Source organism: Talpa occidentalis, unplaced genomic scaffold, assembly GCF_014898055.3.
Source record: "Talpa occidentalis isolate TD23 unplaced genomic scaffold, MPIMG_talOcc4v2.1 talOcc4.60, whole genome shotgun sequence".
NCBI lineage: Eukaryota > Metazoa > Chordata > Mammalia > Eulipotyphla > Talpidae > Talpa > Talpa occidentalis.
In genome coordinates, this window is record NW_023604973.1 from 19,404 (window position 1) to 40,891 (window position 21,488).

The 21,488-nt window shown below is 46.6% G+C and overlaps 1 protein-coding gene and 1 pseudogene across 1 annotated transcript; both read left to right on the forward strand.

Moving 5' to 3' along the window:
• The first annotated feature begins 1,703 nt into the window (after positions 1-1,703).
• On the forward strand, positions 1,704-12,275 carry LOC119230284 (leucine-rich repeat, immunoglobulin-like domain and transmembrane domain-containing protein 1). Its single transcript, XM_037491333.1, has 4 exons — positions 1,704-1,825; positions 4,659-5,125; positions 9,845-10,150; positions 11,320-12,275. The coding sequence occupies exons 1-4, from the start codon at positions 1,704-1,706 to the stop codon at positions 12,273-12,275; spliced, it is 1,851 nt and encodes a 616-aa protein (XP_037347230.1).
• A 2,508-nt stretch (positions 12,276-14,783) lies between these two features.
• LOC119230282 (leucine-rich repeat, immunoglobulin-like domain and transmembrane domain-containing protein 2) lies at positions 14,784-16,965 on the forward strand (annotated as a pseudogene).
• Positions 16,966-21,488: the final 4,523 nt, after the last annotated feature.

Below are 21,488 nucleotides of genomic sequence, written 5' to 3' on the forward strand. Positions count from 1 at the left end.
GGAGGAGGTACAAGTAGGAAGCACAGAGGAAATTATATTAGTTGGGTTGGAAGAGAGAAAGGGACAGGAACATTTCCTGGAAGCAGCATTGTCAGAGCATGGCTGGCACAGAGCAAGGCATTTGACATGTGCATTGGGGCGCCAGGTATCTGTGTTGGTCACAGTTCACTGGTCTAGGGCTGCCTAGGTTTATGGGCACAAGGGACTGAGGAACCTTCTGGAAAAATTGAAGGAACCAGGTAAGGAAAGCATGCTGGACCAGAGAGCAAAGCTGTGGAATCAAATATGAAGAATAAATGAGTAAAAGGCTGTGTCGGGCCTCCCTGGTGGCGCAAGGGGTTAAGTACAGCACTATGAAGCAATCCACAGCCTCTGCTGCACGAGTTTAATCCCCGGCTAGCCAGGAAGCAACACACATGGCGCAGCAGTCCTCTCCTGGCTCACCTGCTGCTCCCCTCAGCAGTGTACTTTGGTCAATCTGCCTGTTCTGTTCCCTACTCTGTCTCTGGTGAATCCTCTCATCCCCCATATCTCTGATCTGTACCCCAGCTCTTGCATGCATAAATGAATAAATCTTTTAAAAAAAAAAGGCTGTTTTTATTGTGGGATGAGGTTGAGTGTAGGGGCAGTGGGTAAAAATGGAAAGTCCCTTCTCTGAAGATGGTAGGGTCCTGCTCTGGGACCTTCCTCAGAGTACAATACCCTGGGGGACAGGAACTCTGCACTCACCTTTAGCAGGGCCACCACAAGCATTTAGCAGAGTTGGTAATGCCCAGAAGGGCCTGCCCCGATGGTAGTGTTCTGAAACTGGTGTCTGTGGGCTTTCAGGAGAGACTGCTGTTTGCCTGGCAGAATGGGTGGGCTCATGAGCCTATGGGGGACACTTCTGACTTCTCCCCGAAATAACTGAATTTTCCCAGCTCCTCTATGAGCAGGTATTTGTAAGTGCCTGGGAAATTGGGTTCTTATTACTCTCTCAAGAGCTCCCATTCCCACAGGCTGTGAAAGTCTGGCAAACTTGGATTGTCAAATTTTCATAAGCCCCCTAATAGAGTTACACTGTAGAGTCACTACCCACTGTCAGAGGAGGGCACAGAAGAGACCATGTGACCTACCCAAAGTTACAGCCTGTGAATGGAAGAGCTGGGATTTGAACCCAGGTAGTGTAGCCCCAGAGCATGGGCTCTTGTTGATGTCTTCACTGCCTTCAGCTCATTGCTTTTTCACTGGGGCTAGAGCCCCGGGAGAGGATTTCCAAGGCCTTTATTAGATGCTAGGGTTTGGTTTCCCCAGTACCTAGGGTTCTGAACCCCAGCACTCTGGTGGGGTCTGTGCAGACCACAATTAGATTGGCATCAGTGGACAGTTCAGTTGGCTGGTGCAGTAATCACTTGCCCCTGGGGTTGCCCAGCTGCCCTGCCCTGCCATGCCCTGAGCTGTCTGGGCCTGGGCTATTGTGACAGAGGATGTAAACACCCACCTCAGGCCTGGGTGGTTCCAGAAAGCAATAAGCTGCTGAGTGCAGTGACCTGGGCTCCCTCCCTAATCCCCAGCCTGTTAGTGTTTATCCCCTGGCTTCAGGCAGACAGAGGGGGTGAGGGGTGGAAGAACAGTGATGAGCCAGAGGGCAGCTGCCGGGTTTGCTGGGCTGGCAGAGGAGTCCAGGAAGAGGCCTTGTCTGGGCCACAGAGGAGCTGGGAGCCATGAGGGTGGTAGTATGCATGCTCTGGCTCCTGGGTCTCGGGGTGCCCCCCAAGGTCCAGGGCTCCTGCCCCTCTCATTGCAGCTGTAGCCTTCAGGTCCTGAGTGATGGCAGCAAGACCAGGTAAGGCAGCAGGCGTGTGGAAGGATAGCCCAGCTCCCATGGCTCCATTGGCTAGGCTGGTTTGGGAGGGATTGAAAGCAGGGTTATTACCACATCAAGTCTAAGGCTTTTGTCTGGACGGTCTCTACTTCGCTATCTTGTAACAAGCAGGTTGTGGGAGGCACCGGGTACCTCTACACATGGGGCTGGAGTGGGCATGAGTGTGCCAGTTCCAGGAAATCCTTCCTGAGCCCTCCTCCAAGATCCTAGTGGAAAGGATCCTTCCTTAAAATTTCTTTCTTTTCCTCTCCTTCCTTCCTGTCATTCCAACATCCTCTCTGTATCCCCAGTCCATTCCTTCCTGGACCTCTTCTATTCACTAATTTTATCTCCCAGGAATACTCAGTCACATCCCAGGTATTTCCTACCACCCCACCCATGATCGGGCCACCTACACCCACAGGCTCTCTCTCCTGACCCAGGCCCCAGGGTCCTTAGCCTCCCCTTTTTTTTTTGGGCTTACCAAAAGGCCTATCCATTGCAAGCAAGCATCCCTTCATGCTCAGCTCTTCTTCGAATTTCCCCACTTCCAGCTGAGCCCTGAGAGCACATGCAACCTCCCCTCTCCCCCTTCCATGGGACCTTGCCAAGGCCACCATGGTAGGTGGATGTTTGCTCCTCCACACAGCTCATTCTCCCCTCCTAAACTGTCTTCTCTCCAACCTCTTCAGCTTATCCAGTAATGACCGCTGTATTTCCCATCCTGCTCAAGGGTTTCACCTCTGGCTCAAGGCCTTTCCTGTTATCGTTCCAACCTCCTGTAATCCCATCCTTTCTTTCTCCCTCAAATTAGATGGGAGCAATGGAGCCACCGATGATTTCTGACCATTATCAGTGTGACCCTTTTGATGATCTTGGTAATGGGTGTCAGGTTGATTGGGCATGAGGGCAGGAAGAGAATAGAGTCACCCTGTATGATCTGAAGAACAGGAAGAGCTCTATTTTTGGCCCAAGACGCTGATATCGGCAAAGGTAAATATTCTCTCCCCCTAAAAAGTCAGGGCTGAGCCCAAGCAGGCCTGGAAACAGCCCAGGACCAAGGACCAGGGTAACAAAAGGCCTTCCTTGCCATCCTCAGAGGGCATAGGGCTCAAGGTCATACAGCATCCATGGCAGACCTGGTCCTGGAAATCAGAGCTAGAGTTCCACTTCCAGAGTGCTTCTCACCTGTGATGCTTAGGGCAGGGGGCAAGGGATGGCTCCAGCTAGCAGTTAGCCTTAGGAGAAACACGTTCCAAGGGCAGTTTCCAGGGCGTCTAATGTCAGTGAGTGACCATTCCTTCTCTGAAGCCAACGTGCTCACATCTGTTCTACCTGCTGACTGTCCCACAACTGATGTGCATCAGTCCATCTGCATGGAGTGGCCTTTGAAGAGAATGAGGCCAGGAAATGCTGAAGTTGACCCCATTGGTCATGGCACAGACTGTGCAGTCAGATTGAGGCTCCTTCCATGTATCAGCCCCCTCCCCAGCCACTTCCTTGCCCCCTTCTCTAAGCGGACCTCTCAGAGAGCCCAGCCCTTATGTCTGAGCATCCTGAGTGATCTGCTCCATGCTCCTGTGTCATGAACAGGACATGTGTACCTGTGGATATTGGGGTTACTGAGGTGGGGGGAGACTGCACACCTGAACAGATGTGTTCCTAGTTTGCTAGTTTGCTAGTTTATGCCTAGTTTGCTCATGAAGTGACATACTGTTGACTATAATTGGCTCTTCTTAGCAATTTGATTTCTCCCTTGGCCATTTTTTCCTCGTCCAGGATCTGTTCTGCCATCAACTCCCACCTACCTCCTCTTTGCAACACCCAAACTGGTATAATCACACTCTATCATTGTCCCAGTTGTTCTTTCTTCCTTAGCTGAATTATAACTTGTGCTTGTTAAGGATATTTCCCTTTATACCTGATGTGACTGTGCTGTTGTCATTGATAAACACAGCACTGAGTTGTGGGTTCCTTGGGGCTAGAGACTACTTCCTGCTATCTCTAGCCTCTGCTTCAGGGCTAACTTAATAGGAGAAGTTTTAGGAAGTCACTATTTGGGCAGAAGGTGCATTGGAAGGAGCTAGTAGGACTGGCCTGTTCTACTGGGATGCAGAAATTCATGACAGTGGTCAATGGCATTGGGCCCCTACAGGTGACAGGTATGCGGAGCTGGTATGCACATTACCTCATAGAAACCTCCATTCTGGTTATAGGAAAACTGAGGAAAACAGAGGTTAGGGAACAGACTCAGATACAACACCAGCAGGCCTGGATCCAGCTGCAGAGATGCAAAGTCCCAACCCTCATGTTGATATGGGCCCTCAGAATCAGGAGAGGTCAAGGTGCTTGTATTTCCAATGCCCTTCATATATATATTCCACCCCCCCCTTAAAAAAATAAAACCAGAAAAAATGGTTACAAAAGCAGAGATATAATTTAACAAACAAACCTCTTAACGCATATATGCACGTGATAATGCAGAAGATGACCTCAGGATTTATGAATATTACTCATCCCAGTGCACTGCGGTGGTGTGGGCTATAATGAGATACAACAATTGACGGTCCTTCAGATCAGTAGCCCAGACCAAAGGGCCCTCTTGGGACTCCCGTGAAGGGCTCTGGAAGCAAGAATTCCCCCCCAAAGAAAACATTTATTTCTGCCTTCTCTCCGGGGCTCACCACAGCCTGGAGCCAGGCTTTGGGGGTCTGTGTTGATTCGCACAGCCAGAAGACTCTTGAAGGCAAGTGGGGGGAGGGAGTCCCAGATCCAACAAGACCCTTGCTCAAATAGCCCCCATTTCTGTGACCAGGACTGTGGTGTGTAACGACCCTGACATGACCCTGCCCCCAGCTTCTGTCCCGCTGGACACCTCCAGACTGCGCCTGGAGCGGACGGCCATCCGCAGGGTGCCTGGGGAGGCCTTCAGGCTGCTGGGCCGCCTGGAGCAGCTGTGGCTGCCCTACAACGCCCTCAGCGAGCTCAGCGCCCTCATGCTACGAGGCCTGGGCCGCCTGCACGAGCTGAGGCTGCCTGGGAACCGCCTGACCGCCTTCCCCTGGGCCGCGCTCAGGGACGCCCCACAGCTGCGGCTGCTGGACCTGCAGGCCAACCGCCTTTCTGGGGTGCCTCCGGAGGCGGCGGGCTTCCTGGGGAACCTCACCTTCCTGGACCTCTCCAGCAACCAGCTGCTAAGGCTCCCGCAGGAACTGCTTGCTACTTGGACTCACCTGCAGACTGGGCTCTTCCTTCCTGGACGCCAAGGCAGATTGGTCCTAGGTAAGAAACTGCATCCTTCACTTGAAAGCACCTTGGTGAACGCTGGGGTCTTAAGCAAGTGACCAAACCTCTCTGAATCTGAAGTCTGTGACTGGGAAATAGAAACACACTTGCCCTCTAGGGTGTCTGAAGATGGAGTGAGAAGTGCATATTGGCAGATCCAAATCAAACTGCTGTTCATATCCTAAGTCTGCTTCTTATTTGCTGTGTGTCCTTGGGCAAATTACTTAGCTTCTCTATGCCTTGGTTTCCTTTCGTAAAAAAAGGATGATAATAATATCATAACAGGTTGGTACTGCGGGTAAAAAGGATTGCTTAATATGGTGAGCACAGTGATGTGCCACCTAGATCCCAGTCAAGGTGGGACTGGCTGCTCAGCCTCTGGAGTGTTTGGCAGCAGCCTTTAGCAGTCAGCTCCGTCAGACAGCCTCGGCTGCAGAGCAGCCTTGCCCAACGTCACACACCCTTTCTGGGGATGGCCCTTACTCAAAGATCTACCAGCTCTTTCAGCTCCAGAGCCCCCAGAGTTCTCCGTTCTCCAGGCCTTCTTCACGTGTAGCTTGCAAGTCATCATCTCCCAGTTTGCTTCCAGAGATCACAACTTTCATGTCTTCAATAGTGACTCTCCCTCTTGAGAATCTCTTCCGAGCACTGGGTGCACACACTCGGAAGGGACATGGACCCTACGTTTTGCTAGTTGGTCAGTCCTTTCTGGCCATCTGCATTCGTGTGGCATTGAAGTTTCCCTAAACTCCTTCTTGCCTCATAGGATTTGATCTTTACTGCATCTGGGGGGAGGGGGGAATAGATGGAGCTATTATAGTGCCATTTGTTTTACAGATAAACAAACTTACCCTGGGGGGTAGTAATGGTGGGTTTGGCTTAAGGCTCCTTTCCTACTGGCTGCTGCTTTTTCCTGTCCTTTAAAAGGTTGGGAAACTCAGTGGGGTTCGGGATAAGGGGTGATGGGGTAATGTAGGGGCAGGAATGGCCACGGAGCAAGTTTTCTGATCCCCTGCAGCCCTGGTAAAGAAGGAGTCCTGGAGCCCTAAGTGGTTTTTGCACGTCTTTTATTTAGACTTGCATATGGCAGGCAGGGGTGCTGGGGGGCCGGGAGACTGGCAGGCCTCCCAGTCCCCAGCAAGTCTTCACTCTATCTGGGCTCTCCGGCATTCTCTCTCTCTCTCTCTCTCTCTCTCTCTCTCTCTCTAGGCTTCTGTTCTGCTTATTTGCTTCTCAGCTTCTACTGCTTCTCTTCTCTCGGCTTCTGTTTGTTCTTGGCTTCTGCTGGCGTCCCCGTGACGCTGCCCCTAAAAGCCCAGTCTTAGCCCAGGTAAATCCCATCTACCTATGCCCACACCCTATTACAGGTGCCCGCCATCAGGCATGCATTCGGGACCACAGGGTTCCGTCATCTATCCTAATGGCAGGAGGGCAGAAAAGCCTGAAATTTTACCTTACCCTACAGGTAGCATCTGAAAAGAGGCCTCCTTCCAGGATGTCCTGGGGAGACAGCACTGAGGGTAGAGCAATCTCAGCAGTTTGGGGCAGTTTTTGCCCTGAGGCCTGGGAGAGGAAATTATTGTATTTGAAAACCTTATTTCCTGGGATGGGGAACAGCAAATCCCACCCCAACCTCATCTACCCTACCAATTTTCTTACCTGAAGAAGGGGTTAGGATACTACTCACATGGAAAATTTTTGCTTATTTGAAAATCAAATTTAACTGTCAAGTAAGGAAAACGAGGCTCAGGAGCTCTTCCAGTGCACACAGCCAGGAAGCAGCCTCCTGATACTCAGTTTCTCAAAGCAGAGCTGAGTGGGTTACACCAGCTAGTCCCTTCCTTCAATTCTTTGCTGTTTCTAATAAACCAGTGGCTTAGCAGGTGAGCCAGATCACCTTTCCTGCCCAGAACTGTCTGGCCTTGGCCTGGAGAGTTACAGGTGGGGGTTAACTCATTTTGGAAAATTCATTTAAAATTTAATCACACAACTTACGCATGAATATATGTGGACTTTTCAGATGTTACGGAAAAGGCTAACGACCCTTTTGTCATTTCCTATTCCTTCTTCCTCTCCTAAAGACAGCCAATATTATGTTTATTTACATGTTCCCTATCTTTTACAATATTGTAGGGCAGGACTGGACACAGTGCAGGTTTTCTGATCCCATGCAGACCGGGTAAAGGAGGAGTCAGAGTCCTTAGTGGGTTTTTTGCAGGTCTTTTATTGGGGTTCACCAGACATATGGCAGGCAGGGGTGCTGGGTGTGGGGCTGGGAGGCTGGCAGGCCTCCCAGCCCCCAGCAAGTCTTCACTCTATCTGGGCTCTCTGGAGTTCGTTCTGCTGCTTCTCGGCTTCTCTTTCGGCTTCGGCTTCAGCTTCTACTGCTGCTGCTGGCGTCCCCGTGACGCCGCCCTTAAAAGCACAGTCTTAGCTCAGCTGAATCCCATCTACCTCTACCCACACCCTATTCCAGGTGCCCGCCATCAGGCATGCATTCAGGACAAGGATCCATCATCTATCCTGATGGTGGAAGGTCAGAAAAGCCTGATATTTTCTTTACCCTACAGATATTCATATTCATATATACATAGGTGTAAGGTCAGGAACGGGCACAGTGCAGGTTTTCTGATCCCATGCAGACCGGGTAAAGGAGGAGTCAGAGTCCTCAGTGGTTTTTTGCAGGTCTTTTATTGGGGTTCACCAGGCATATGGCAGGCAGGGGTGCTGGCCTGCCAGCCTGCCAGCCCCCAGCAAGTCTTCACTCTATCTGGGCTCTCTGGTGTTCGTTCTGCTGCTTCTCGGCTTCTCTTTCGGCTTCTGCTTTGGCTTCTCTTTCGGCTTCTGCTTTGGCTTCTCTTTCGGCTTCTACTGGCGTCCCCGTGACACCACCCTTAAAAAGCACAGTCTTAGCACAGGTGTACCCACTTCAGGTGCCCGCCATCAGGCATGCATTCAGGATCACAGGGTTCCCTCATTTATCCTGATGGCGGGAGGGCAGAAAAGCCTGATTTTTTACCTTACCCTACAATAGGTATATATACCTACTTCTACATTGAAATTTTAGCTGTCTGTTTTACATAGACTTTCATCACATTGTATGTACCAACCAGTACATCTGTTCACCCAGCAGTATGTCTTGGAGATCTTTGTAACACATGAAATGGATCAACTTCATGTTTTTCAGCTACTAAACGTTATTCCACAATATAGTTACATTGTAATTTACTTAGCCATTCCCCCTTCAGTGGATCTTTAGATTGTTTCCATTATTTTGTTGGTACCTATGATGTCACAGAGAACATCTTGGCAGTTCATCCTTGTGCACAGACAAATGTTTCTCTAGGATTGGAACTGAAAAGTGGAATTGCTAGGTCATGGAGAGTGTGCTGTAGTCTTTTTAGTATCAGTTGGATAGTCCCTAAGTGACAGGATCAATTCTCACCCTCTACCAGTGGTGTGGGAGGCTACCCATGCATTATTCCCTCTGCAAGCTTGAGTGTCTACCAATGTGAGAGCATAAAGCTAGGTCCTGTGGAAATAGCAGGCAACAAAAATGAGGAAAATCTAATCTTTCAGGAAATGAGAAATTAAAATTGTCAGAATGTTTAACTTTTGCAATCTGATGGGTGAAAGTTACACTGTCTTTTAACTTTGCCCTTTGAATTAATTCTTTGGGGACTCTGTTGTCATAGGTGAAAGCCAGCTCTGGGAAGTGATGAATCTTGGAGTGCAGATGTATCATTAAATGCATTTAACCAGTGACAGAGGGCGGTCACCACTAGTGTATAGTGTGGTAGGATAGGGAGAGAAGGAACTGGCATCTTCTTAGCTAGAGTTCAAAAAGACTTGAGAGTTAGGGATATGCAAGCAGATCTGAATTCACTCTCTTTGACACTTGATATTCCTTACATACATAAACCTATGTATGTAATTATATAACATGTCTTTGATGATTGACCATTGATTATAAGACATATCAAATTTAATAACAATCTTTTGGGGGATGAAAAGGACACTGCGTTAAGTGTATTCATTTGTGTTTCAGGAACACAAACATATTAACAGAAGTTGTGCCTTAGGATTGAAGACACCTTTTCCCTTTTAACTGTTGAGTGGTCTTTGACAGCGTAGGTGCAGAATCTGCTTTCAGCTCTGTAAATATGTTCACTTTTAAAATGAAGAGGACTGGGAATATGACATAAGAGTTGATTTTCTGGCCCCCTCACTCCTTTTTACCCTCTTTTAAATCTGTGTCAAAGGGATCAGACTCAGAATGGCCATGCTCCTAGCTGTGGTGATACTGAAAATGCCACTGAGGCTGGGAGGAAGGGGTTAAAAGTTGCGGTCTTGAAGCACTTATCAAAATGGGTTTTGGCATATTGCAGTTACTGCAGAAATACTCACTGACTGGCCAGTAGCCTGAATGGATCAGTTCAAGAGTCACAGGAGTCATTGCCAATTTGGTGGGCATGCTATTTGGCCTGCCCAGTGCTTATTATGAGTTATCTTTATACCTGTACAACCCTGAAATGGAAGGAACAATACCACCTGAGATGAAGAACTAGCCTTAAGCTTGCATGTTAACGGGACAAGGAGCTGCTAACTCCGAGCCCAGATCCTGTCTTCTCCTCCTGGGGACAGGGAGCAGGGGATGGGGATTTAAATATCAGGATATCTACGGCTCACCTCTTTCCTCCAATCTTCTCCCTGCAGGACTTCAGGATAACCCCTGGGTGTGTGACTGCCGACTCTATGACCTGGTCCATTTCCTGGAAGGTTGGGCCCCAAACATGGCCTTCATAGGGGACAGACAGAGGTGTGGCAGCCCGCACAGCCTGGCTGGAGTGGCCGTCAGCCAACTGAAACTGAGGAAATGCCAGAGTCCAGAGCTCCGTCCAGGGGTGGCCAGCATCAGGAACCCTTTGGGCAGCACAGTATTGCTACGTTGTGGGGCCGCTGGGGTCCCTGAACCTCATATGAGCTGGAGGAGGGCCAACGGGCACCCACTGAATGGCACAGGTGTGTGAACTACAAGGTCTGCTGTGCTGAGCTCCGGGTGGGTCAGCATGTCCAGTGGGATGGCAAGTTTGTAAAGAGATGGAGCTAGTGGTGTAAGCCAGGCCTTTTGCTTCCAAGGTGAGCACAGGCTCCACCTAGTGGTAGTGCCTGGAAACAATGGCTTCAGTGCTGACCATGGCTTACAATCTGTCCTCTCGCACTGTACCAGCCACTCTTGTCAGGGACTTGGGGCCCACCCCGAGGGGAACAAAAGTCTGACTGTTTGGTGGAAGATGCTCTTTTAGTGTAATACAGATGCTCTTTTAGTGTAATACAGGAGTAATTTATGACAATAGTTAGCATCTGTTGCACTCTTAATGTACTAAGTGTATTTTAGGCATATCACTGAATGCTAAAGAACCTGATTATTCTTACTTTGCATATAAATAAGTTGAGGCTTTGAAGGGCTAAATGCTTGGCCTACATCACACAGCTAGAGCTAGGAGGAGCTGGGCGGGGAAGCTCTGGTGGACTCCACGGCAGGGCTCTCCATGCTGTAAGGCAGAGAAGATTCACCATGAGAGGAGGTGGCAGGTATTAGACCCATCTCCATGCAGAAAGAGGATCAAGGAGGAATAATTTCTTAGTACCTGATCGAGAACCTTACGTCCCTTGCACGCCGCCCCCACCCCCAGCTTTCTCTTTGTCTCCCTCAGCTGTGTGGGCAAGAGTATTGCTCAAAGACTGTGGGTTTGAAATCAATTTACAAGCCAAATTGTATCAGAAGTTCCACTGGGTAAAACAGAAATTTGAATGTGCTCTGCTAAGGGTGGGCAGAGAACTTCCAGGCACACCCTAACCCACTTCACCACCAAAACACCTGCCCTCCACTCCTGCAGGGCCAGTGCTGCAGAACTCCAGGGCATTGAAGAACACAGTTTGCACATCTCAGATTTGAAAGACTCTGCCTTAGCCTGGGTCTCCCCAAATTTAGCCCAGGTGATCTCCCATCTCCTCGATTAGCCTAAGAAAAGTTGAATGACTCCCAGTGTTTCCTTGGGATAACAAGGTGTGTTTCCTTGAGATAACAGGGTCTTGTGCACAGCCTGGAGGTTGTGGATTTATCCCTGGGAGGGAGGGTGGGGCAGATGGGTCCAATCATTCTCCCAAGTGCACCACTTTCTCTCCAGTGCACCAGGAAGTCACCAGTGATGGCACGAGCTGGTTGCTGCTGGGCCTGCGTACCGTGTCCCACCTGGACTCTGGAGACTACATCTGCCAGGCCAAGAACTTCCTGGGAACCTCTGAGACTCGTGTATCTCTGGTTGTCACTGAGCCCGGGGCTTCCACAGAACACAGTGGGAGCCCAGGGCCACTCTGGGCAAGGACAGGCGAGGAAAAGGAAGCTGCTGCCTACAATAAACTGGTAGCCAGGCATGTCCCCCACTTCCCCAAGCCTACCATCCCAGCCACTGGGCCCCCTGTGTCCAATACAAAGGAGGAGCTGACCCTTCAGCACTTGCAGGTAGGTGCCCCAGGAGAGCACTTGGACACACAGGCAAGACCCCAGGAGGCCCGACTGGTGAGGTCACTCAAGGTGGTGGGAGACACTTACCAGAGTATCACCTTGGTGTGGAAAGCACCCCAGGCTGGAAACACAACTGCCTTCAGTGTCCTCTACACAGTCTACGGGCAGCGTGACATGCGGCAGGTGATGGTGCAGCCTGGGAAGACCAGTGTCACCATCCATGGGCTGTCCCCCAAGACCAAGTATGTGGCATGCATCTGTGTGCAGGGCCTGGTGCCCCAGAAAGAGCAGTGTATCATCTTCTCCACCAATGAGGTGGTGGACACTGAGGGCACCCAGTGGCTCATCAACATAGTGGTGATCACGGTGGCTGCAGTCATCGCTTTGCCCCCCACGCTGCTTGTCTGCTGCGGTGCTCTCCAGAGACGCTGCCGCAAGTGTCGCTCAGGGGGTTCCACCGAGCTCGGAGGTACCTACATCACTCTGGAGAGGCTTGGTCACAGTGAGGATCACTCTGAGCAACTGTCCCGGCACAATCTCAGTGAGGCTGACAGACTTCTCTCGGCTCAATCCAGCCTGGACTCTCAGGCTTTGGGGTCAGGGGTGGCAGACAAATGAATGAGTACTTCTGCTAAGGGGTGTGTTCCTCCTGTGCACACACATGCCCACACACCTGTTCCCGTGCACTCTGCCTCTTCTACTTGATGCACAGCTCTGATACCTGAGTCCATGCTCACCCACTCTTACCCCCTTGGTACCTGCCTACTCAAACACTTACACACAACAACAGCTAACACTTACTACACCCTTGTTGTTTGACAGAAAGTATTCTAAGTACTTTATATGCATTAACTCATTTAATTCTTATAACAACCCTTTGCACCAGGCACCAATGTTCTCTTTCATTTCCTGGAGTGGAAACAAGGGTTTTAAGTAACTTGCTTGTTTTAGTTTCTGCTGATAACAATGAAATAAAAGCAAAATCTCCATAATAGGCAGCAACAGGCACTTGATTTCACACAATCTATAGATGTGTGGTTGACTGGGGTGGCTCTGCTCCATGTGTCCCATTTGGGGCCTGGATCAGGCTTCTCTCGAAGAGAGGTCAGATGATATAGAAGAATAAACAAAACTATGTGATAGTTCTTAAGCTCTTGGCTTAGAACTGCCATTTCTGCACAGCTTCTATCTGCCAAAGCAAATTCCACAGCCAAACCCAACTTTAACAGGGCAAGGAGAGTTCTGCTATGGAGGTGATAGAAGTAGGAAATATTTTTGTTGAGAAATGTGCTGATCTACTATATTGTCTGCAATTACTGAGCTAAGAAATAATAGCTCTGGAATTTCGGTTAAGGCAATTGGCTCCAGAGCCCATAGTCCTTACTACTTTCTCATATTACATTCTGATTGAATTTTTGCTGACCCATGGGCACTTACAAAATCTCTCTATGCATTAGTAATGTTTGTGTACACACACACACTCACACACACACACACACCCCATGACCTCACTGTGTACATTCACATATTCTAACATTTATTCTCTGGGTGCCATTCTTCCTAGAGATAATTGCTTTATTTTCAATAAATTCTAGAGGTTTGAATGATGTCCTGTACCACTGCTCATTTATTTTCAGAATGCCAGGCTGGAGGAACCTGAGAGACTTCTGGAGGGTGGCACAGTATACCCAGTGCTATCTGATACACTGCCCACCCCTGTCCCCATGGAGCAGCATGTGTAATTCTTTTTTTTTTTTTTTTTTTAAATCTTCATTTATACATACAAGAGCTGGGGTGTAGACCGGAGGTGTGTGGGTGATTCACCAGAGACAGAGTGGGGAGCAGAACAGCTGGGTTGACTGAAATACACTGCTAAGGAGCAGTGGGTGAGACAGGAGAGGTCTATTGCACCATGTGGGTCAACTACCAGGCCAGGGATCGAACTCATGCTGCAGTAGCTGCAGATTGCTTCATAGTGCTGACGCTGAACCCCTTGCACCACCAAGGAGGCCCCAGCATGTTTAATTCCTATACTCTCATTCTGAGGGTATCTGAGAATCTTCTTGATCACTCAATTAGTCACTTCAAAGAGTTCCTGTTCAGTTTGCTTAGAGCTGGGAAACTTCTGAGATATCTTGGTGCCCGGGAGAAGTACATCCTTCCCAGAAAAAGGACCAAAGTTCTATCTTCTCTTTAGGACTGAGCTCTAGAGAGGGGAGCATCTGGAGTGTGTGGTGCCAAGGCCTCTGGGTAACTAAGGAAGAATGTTTGGGACTGCAAGTGAGCCAAGGAAACTACATTGTTAGTATCACCTAAAAAGATTCCCTGTTGTGTTGAAAATTTACTAGATAACAACCAATATGGCACAGTGATTTCTAATGGTACTGTGCTCCCACTCACATTTACCAAAGACTTTATAGTCTATTTTCCCATTTTTCTCTCACTTGATATTTCCAATACCCCACTGCAGAGGCTGGACTACTTGGTTTTACAGACAAGAAAACTGAAGCCCAAAGAACTTAATAGCTTCTAGAGGTTAGTGATAAATTCTCTTTGACAACTTTCTAGTCAGGCTGAGAGTCTTTATTCAGTGCTGGTATCTACAGTACCATCCAAAGGAGATTCACTACAGAAATGCATTCTTTGGGCCACTGACACCCAGGATCAGAATCATAAGGACACCAATATACATGAAGTTGGAATTTCCATTCTTGGATATATTCTGCCCATCACCTAGAGGATGCATCTGACTATAACTTGTAGGTTGTTGCCACTATAGGCATATTTTAAATGCTTCCTTATCGATCTCTACAGGATATGTAAGTATATGTATTAGGATGACTGATATTGCATAAATATTTTAGGATTTTATTGAACAAATATATTCTTTAAGAGCCCTTTTAGATGCAAAAACACCATATTGTATATTTTAAATTCATAGGATTTCTGACTAGAGATTACCTATGCCTTATTTCCTAACCTTGCCTGACAAGGCTTATGTGGGTGCCTGTTTGGAATAAGATTTCCAGGATCCTGTCCTAGAGATTTGGAACTCTGAGTCCAGGATAGGACCTGATATTATGTGTTTTTAATAAGTGCTACCCTATCCTTCAGCTAATTCTTACCATGAAGCAAGGTTGGGAAGTCCTAGATATTGACTGAATTTTACACTTCTCACTTCTATGCTGATCAGCTCTTACTGACTTGAAGTTATAATATAGGGGCCCAAAGTCTGGATTTGACCTCCATGGGCCCCATAATTTGGATTGAAACCTGCCTCTCACTTCCTGAAGCTTTGGGCTCTGCTTTCATACCTCAGCTGGAATCACCTTTAATACCACCCTGCATGTTGGGACATGGCCAGGGATGGTTTCCCTAAAGGATTGAAGCTGGAAAAGCCTTTTTGAATTTCTGCATCTTTCCCCATGCTGTCTAACAAGCAAGTAGGAATAGTTGAGCAAAGTTAGGGGAATGAGATAGTCACCCAGGAATCTGTTATACCTGGAGACAAATCTCTGCATGATTAAAGAAAAAACTTATTGACTGAAACGTTGACATTTTCCTATCATTTTCATCTTACTGACTTGCAGTTAAATACCAGTGAGGGAAAAATATAGAATTATTGTAGCCTCTTTGAAAACAGTGAAATACATCCTGTGTCGCTCTATAATCATTGTCTTTGGCATTCTGTTAAGTCTATTCTATCAATAATAAAAACAGATAACACTTAGTAAGTACTTACTTATGGAATAACAGTTATCACGTTTTATTGATGAGGAAGTTGAAGCCAAGATAATTTAAGAATTGTGTCCAGAACCATATACCTAGTAAGCGATAGGACCCAGGCATTTGGCTCCAGGCTCTGAGCCACTCCACATCTGGAGAGTAAGTGAGCACTTCCTGAGCCTCACAATATTGCACAGTCACACAGTTTTGAGAGCTCTCCCAAAATCCATGCTGTTAGGTTCAGCAAAGTAATTTGGAAAGAGCTGCTAGTGAAGGCAATTTAGTGAGAGCAGCTGGTAAAGTTGAAAGAGTGTGGTTTTTATAGACAGAAGAACAGGGTTTTAGATCAGTTGCTGCCTCTGAAGAACTCTCACTATAAGAAAGTTGCTTAATTGCTCCAATCTCCTTCTTAAATATAAAATTGGGTACCTACCTTATAAGGTTGCTGGAAGACAAACACCTGGAACCAACTATCTGCTTAATAAATGGCCACATCACCTTTTAATAAAGAACAGACATTGCTGGACAAACTTCAACTCTGTCAGAGAAGTATCTGAGTTGTTTTGCTCTCTCCACCTAGTGTCGACCTTGTCTCCTGTGGGAGATGCTGCTTTGTCAGAGCTGGTCATACCTGCTCTCCACCTGGTAGGCAGAGGCAATTACACCTGTGGGGCTTCCAAATTCATTGGCAGGAGCACCCTTGTCATCTCCCTCTATGTCCAGCCTGGATCCCATTCTCGTTCCTCCCCTCAAAGGCTAATGCCTTCCTTGACCTGCGAGTCATTAAGAAGAGAGTGTATGGGGGCCTGCTGGAGTGGTTTGCAGGAATCGACACCCCTAAGCAGAAGTGGTTCACCCTCTATATTGCATCGGATGGAGCCCTAAGGTAGGAGGTAGTTCACACTGGCCCTGGGATCAATGCATATGCTGTGAATGACTTGCTCCCCAGCACAAAATATGAGGCATGGGCCCTCCCTGGTGGTGCAAGGGGTTAAGACACAACCTATGAAGCTGTTTGCAGCTACTGCAGCACAAGTTCGATCCCCAGCCAGGGAGCTACCCACATGGAGCAGCAGACCTCTCCTGACTCACCTGCTGCTCCCCTCAACAGAATATTTCAGTCAGGCTGCCTGTTCCGTTCCCCACTCTGTCTCTGGTGAATCTTCTTACCCCTCCATACCTCTGGCCTGTACCACAGTACTTGTATGCATAAATAATTAAATCTTTAAAAAAATGTGAGGCATTCCTCAGCCCAGGGGTCAGCCCCCACACCAGGGGAGGTGTGTGGTCTTTGTGATGGGTCAGGACCTCAGCAGGCCAGAGGGGCGGAAGCGCCTCCTGTATATCACAGTGGTCCTGTGTGCTGTGCTGCTCACAGCACTGGTGGGCGTCTACACCTGGGCGCCCTGCAGCTGCAGAGTGGGGCCTGTGCTGCTGTCTTCAGAGCAGGAAAGACCCCAGGTGTCTCCGTGCTGAGGAGCAGCATAGGGATGGCTCCTTCAGAGACCACACTGCTGTCTGTGAAGAAGGCCTGGGGCACAGAGACACTGATGGTGGCGAAGAGAGAGGAGGTAGTGACTGAAGAGCCCAGGCCAGGGTGTGCTGTGGTGTGGGCCTCTGGCCCCTAAGCGAACTTTCTATGGCAGCTTAACATAACTGGATCCATTTTTAAACAAATATTTGTTGAGTTTCTACTGTGTTCCAGGCACCCAACTTGATACAGTGAACAGGAGACAAGATTCTTATCTTCGTGGAACTGATGTCAATGATGCTTGACCTGTCCGATTGTTGTATTATATGTGCTGTATAAAAAATTAATCACTATTATTATTGATTAATCAATGTTAATGAACTGATTGAGAGTGGGGCAGACACCACTGCATCTGTGAGCCCTGCAGTCTGCATTTGAGCATCTACTTCTGAAGGAATTAGGGAACAATGAGACTGTCCCCAGGACAATCTGTGGAACTATGGAACAGCTGTCCAGCAGAGCCCAGGGATGCTTAGTTTCTTTTTTTTTTTTTTTTTTTTTTTTAAAATATTAAATTTTATTTTTATATTCCCCCATACAATTGCAAACGCCCCATTCTGACCCCAATCCTTCCCCTCCCGCCCCCCACCCCCCAAAAAGTGTCTCTGGTTCATAGTTTTTTTGTTGATTTTGATTTTCACTTTCTTATATTCATTTTCCTGGTCCCTTATTTAAGTTTTCTAGATTCCTGCTATGAGTGAGACCATCCGGTATTTTTCTTTTTCTTTTTGGCTTATTTCGCTGAGCATGATCCCTTCCAGTGCCATCCATGTTGCTGCAAATTGCATGTGTTTATCTTTTTTGAATGCTGAGTAATATTCCATGGTATATATGTACCACATCTTCTTGATCCAGTCATCTATTTTTGGGCATTTGGGTTGTTTCCAAAGCTTAGCTATTGTAAACAGTGCTGCTATAAACATAGGAGTGCAGGTGCTCTTTGGAATTGATGTTTCTGTGTCCTTTGGGTAAATACCTAGGAGTGGAATTGCTGGATCATATGGAAGCTCTATGTTTAGTAGGTCCAGAAATCTCCACACAGCTCTCCATAGTGGTTGGACCAGTTTGCACTCCCACCAACAGTGCACAAGAGTTCCTTTTTCTCCACATCCTCGCCAACATTTGTTGTTGCTAGTTTTTTTAATATGTGCCATTCTCACTGGTGTGAGATGGTATCTCATGGTAGTTTTGATTTGCATTTCCCTGATTACAAGTGATGTTGAACATTTTTTCATATGTCTGTTGGCCATTTGCATTTCCTCTTCAGAGAAGTTTCTTTTTAGCTCTTCTGCCCATTTTTTGACTGGATTATTTTCTTTGTTGTTGCTGAGTCTCATCAGCTCTTTGCAGATTTTTGTGATCAGTCCTTTATCATTAGTGTTGGGTGCAAAAATGTTCTCCCAGTTGGTGGGGTTTCTCTTTGTTTTTGTTATTGTCTCTTTTGCTGTGCAGAAGCTCTTTAATTTGATGTAGTCCCAGCTGTTTATCTTTCTCTTCACTATCACTGCTTTGGGTGATGTGTCTGTAAAGATGTCTTTGATGTGCAAATCCCGTAGTGTTTCGCCTATATTTCCTTCTATGTATTTTATGGTTTCAGGTCTTATGTCTAGTTCTTTAATCCATTTTGAGTTGATTTTTGTGTATGGTGTGAGGTAGTGGTCAAGCTTCATTCTTTTGCATGTAGCGACCCAGTTTTCCCAGCACCATTTATTGAACAAACTTTCTTTGCTCCAATGCATAGTCTTTGCTCCTTTGTCAAAGATTAGTTGACCATAAATCTGTGGGTTTATTTCTGGATTTTCTATTCGATTCCATTGGTCTGTATGTCTGTTCTTGTTCCAATACCATGCAGTTTTGATGATTATGGCTTTGTAGTATAGTTTGAAGTCTGGGAGTGTGATGCCTCCATTTCCTTCTTTTTTTTTCAGTAGAGCTTTGGCTATTCGGGGTTTTTGGTGATTCCATATGAATTTCATCAATAATTGTTCTATTTCTTTGAAGAATGCCATTGAGATTTTGATTGGAATAGCATTGAATCTGTATATTGCTTTTGGTAGGATGGCCATTTTAATAATGTTTATTCTTCCAATCCATGAGCAGGGGATGTCTTTCCATTTCTTTGTGTCTTCTTCTATTTCTTTTAACAGTGTTTTATAGTTTTCTTTGTATAGGTCCTTTACCTCTTTTGTTAGATTTATTCCCAAATATTTGATTTTTTTTGTTTCGATAATAAAAGGGGTGGTTTTTTTGATTTCTTCTTCTTCAGATTTATTGTTTGTGTATAGGAAGGCTACTGACTTTTGCGTGTTGATTTTGTATCCTGCCACTTTACTGAATTGATTGATGAGTTGAATTAGTTTTTCTGTGGAGATTTTGGGGTTCTCTATGTATATTATCATATCATCTGCAAATAGTGATAGTTTGACTTCTTCTTTTCCTATTTGGATTCCTTGGATGTCTTTCTCTTGTCTTATTGCTCTGGCTAGGACTTCCAGTATTATATTGAAAAGCAGTGGTGAGAGTGGACATCCTTGTCTTGTTCCAGATCTTAATGGAATTGCTTTCAGCTTTTCACCATTGAGAATGATACTGGCTGTTGGCTTGTCATAGATGGCCTTTATGATGTTGAGGTATGTTCCTTGTATCCCAAGAATTTCAAGGGCTTTTATCATGAATGGGTGTTGCACTTTGTCGAAAGCTTTCTCAGCATCTATTGATATTATCATATGGTTTTTATATTTCTTTTTGTTGATGTGTTGGATAACGTTGATTGATTTTCGGATGTTAAACCATCCTTGTGCCCCTGGAATGAATCCAACTTGGTCGTGGTGAATTATCTTATGGATACATTGTTGGATTCTGATAGCTAAAATTTTATTGAGGATTTTTGCATCAGTGTTCATTAGGGAGATTGGCCTATAGTTTTCCTTTTTTGTGTTGTCCTTATTCGGTTTTGGTATTAGTGTAATATTGGCTTCATAGAACGTGTTTGGTATTGTCCCTTCCTTCTCAATTTTTTGGAAGAGTTTGTGAAGGATAGGCACTAATTCGTCTCTGAATGTTTGGTAGAATTCATTTGTAAATCCATCAGGTCCTGGGCTTTTGTTTTTGGGGAGGTTTTTAATTACCATTTCAATTTCGCTGCTTGTAATTGGTCTGTTTAGGTGTTCTATTTCTTCTTTATCTAGCTTTGGGTGATTGTAGAGTTGTAGGAATTTGTCCATCTCCTCTAGATTGTTGAACTTGTTTCCATATAACTGTTCATAGTAGTTACTGATTATTCTTTTGATTTCTGCTGTGTCCGTTGTGATTTCTCCTCTTTCATTTATGATTCTGTGTATTTGTGCTTTCTCCCTTTTTTCCTTTGTGAGCCTGGCTAGGGTTTGTCTATTTTATTTATTTTTTCAAAGAACCAGCTCTTGGTTTCATTGATCTTTTGGATTGTTTTTTTAGTTTCAATTTCATTTATTTCTGCTTTGGTTTTTATTATTTCTTTTCTTCTACTGGTTCTGGGGTTTTTTTGTTGTTCTTTTTCTAGATCTTTGAGCTTCGAGATTAGGTTGTTTCTTTGAGTTCTTTCTTGTTTTTTGATGTGAGCTTCTATTGCTATATATTTTCCTCTTATTACTGCTTTTGCTGGGATGCTTAGTTTCTTGCTCAAAGGCATCACTCGGAATTCAGAACCAGTATTCAGACCCAGGGTTGTTAGACCATATTATTCCCTATTACTAGAAAATCTAAGCTCAACCACAGGATCAAGCACACAGCATTCTTCAATCACATCTGTTGATTGTCTGTGGGTTGAAAACTCCAGCTTAGGTCCCAGGAGTAGGAAAGTCTGCCCAGTTTTTCACCATGTCACAATTCTTTGCCTTGAGGACTAACACCGTACCAGCTTGTGATCTAGGTTGGTCCCACTGTTACTGCATAGCCAGTTCCCGGGCCCAACATGTCCTGATGCAGTGGAACTTGTTCCAACTCCACTCCACAGGCTGGGGCTCTTTTCCTGAGGGGCCACATTTGCTGACCCTGTGGGTTTGGCAGTACCCTCCTCTTTCTCAGTATGGTTCATGCTGGCAACTGATAGCTCTGCCTTGACAATCAAAGTTCTGGATTTGTCAGGGGCCCAAGCTCTACCCGGGGCTGGGATGCAGGCCTGAGTTTTCAGAGAGAGGCTTTCCTGACCACCACCCCAGAGACAACAGTGCATCCCAGGCTTTCATGCCTATACCAGGCCTCCCAATTCCTGGGCTGGGTTGGGGGATAATTACTGATAGTTCTAGCTCCAGATCTCTTACTGTCCAGGCAATGCTGCATGGGCTTGTCCTGCTTAGGGGAAAAAGCTCAGTCCAGGCCTGGATCATGTTCAGGAAGGCAAGCCCTTACAAACATGCTGCTGTTAGTGGGGTTCACATATCAAGTTGCATAAAATTTTTGCAATCTTGCACCAAATCAGTTACAGGGGAGGAGGGTGAATTGACTCACTAAAGGAACCAGGAGGCAGGCTGAACTTGTCTGTAGGAGTCAGCTAACACTAAAGCAAGCAGGGAACAGGAGGTCAACTTGGCCTTCAG

Bases quoted from the DNA above. Each gene is read 5' to 3' on its own strand.
- LOC119230284 (XM_037491333.1), top strand. From the start codon at position 1,704: ATGAGGGTGGTAGTATGCATGCTCTGGCTCCTGGGTCTCGGGGTGCCC. The intron at 1,826-4,658 runs GTAAGGCAGCAG...TTCTGTGACCAG, and splicing joins AGTGATGGCAGCAAGACCAG to GACTGTGGTGTGTAACGACC. The intron at 10,151-11,319 runs GTGTGTGAACTA...CTTTCTCTCCAG, and splicing joins GCACCCACTGAATGGCACAG to TGCACCAGGAAGTCACCAGT.